Consider the following 1,259-nt stretch of genomic DNA (forward strand, 5'->3'; position numbering starts at 1 on the left):
AGGCAAGCTGCTCCTGCCGTCCCTCGGTGAGGCGACGCCGAGGTCCGGCAGGATTTTATGAGCATTCAGGTTGGAGCGGGCCTGGGGGGTCGCATCTCGTCCCCCCCTGCTCCCAGCAGGACCAGCCCCAACCACATCCCAGCCAGGGCTCGGTCTACCCCGGGCTGCAACGCCTCCAAGGATGGAGCTTTCCTCCCTGGAAAGCCTGTTCCAGCGCTTCACCCCACACCCTCGTCCTCACGCTACACGACAGAGCGCCGACCCTCGCCCGGGAAAGCTGGGGCTGGGGGGTGCACCCAAGAGCCCCCTGGCCCTGCCCCCACTGCAGGGGACGGCAACCCCCCCCAGCCCGGACCAGTCTGAGCAGGGGGGAAACCCTTCCTGCCCCAGCGCAGCGCGCGGCGAGACCCTCCCGCCGGGAGCCCGCGGGTCAAACCCCGACACGTGGGGCGGGACAGCCCCCGCCCCGCCCCTTGACCCCCTGGCCGGGGTGGGCGGGGCCTTGGCCGCAGTGTATCCGCCGCAGCCAATGGGGAGCGAGGCCTGGGGAAGTCGGTGTCTCAACGTTCCAGGCCGGATCGGAAGTGGAGGTAGGGACGGGGGGGTGGTACTGGGACGGGGGGGGCCGGGCCGGGCAGGGCACTAGAGCTCCACTTGTGCATGTTAAGACAGAAAAGCGGGTGCGGCTGTTTGTACCCACCTGTGCAATGCGGCACACGGTGGTTTGCATGCATGTGCAGGGGGGGGGAGTCTTGCAGCTGCTCACACACACATGCAAACGGGGGTGGGGGTGCCCGGTTGCTTGTACATGCATGCGTAGAAGTGAGCGACACGATTGAAGAGGAGCCTGCACACTTGCTTGCATGCTCATGTGCAAAGCAGGGTCTGCACGCTTGCCTGCACACGCACGTGCAAAAGCGGGGGGGCATGACGGCTCATACATGCATAACAAGGATCCCGTGTGCTTGCTGCACGTGTGTGTGCAAGGCCACGGGTTCCCGCGGCACTGACGCCCGCCCCTGTCGCCCCTGCCAGCGCCGCCCCTCGTGCCCCATGGCGCGGCACAGCCAGCTGCAGCGGGAGGTGCTGAGCCTGTACAAGCAGTGCCTGCGCGCGGCCCAGGGGAAGCCGGGCTTCGCGCCCCGCGTCCGCGAGGAGTTCCGGAGGAACGCCGCGCTGCCCGCCTCCGACGTCCTGCGCATCGAGCACCTGCTGCGCCGCGGGCAGCGCCAGCTGGAGCAGCTTCGGGACGCCCGCCA

General features: G+C 68.7%; 1 protein-coding gene across 1 annotated transcript in view; it reads left to right on the forward strand.

Moving 5' to 3' along the window:
• SDHAF1 (succinate dehydrogenase complex assembly factor 1) overlaps positions 1 to 1,259 on the forward strand; it is a 1,705-nt gene continuing 446 nt past the window's right edge. The window contains exons 1-2 of the mRNA XM_014524137.2: positions 1 to 590; positions 1,036 to 1,255. Of these exons, the coding sequence (XP_014379623.1) occupies positions 1,054 to 1,255 (202 nt within the window). The 5' untranslated portion in view covers positions 1 to 590; positions 1,036 to 1,053. The remainder of the gene's footprint in view (positions 591 to 1,035; positions 1,256 to 1,259) is intronic.

This window comes from Alligator sinensis, unplaced genomic scaffold, assembly GCF_000455745.1.
Source record: "Alligator sinensis unplaced genomic scaffold, ASM45574v1 scaffold107_3, whole genome shotgun sequence".
In the NCBI taxonomy this organism is placed as follows: domain Eukaryota; kingdom Metazoa; phylum Chordata; order Crocodylia; family Alligatoridae; genus Alligator; species Alligator sinensis.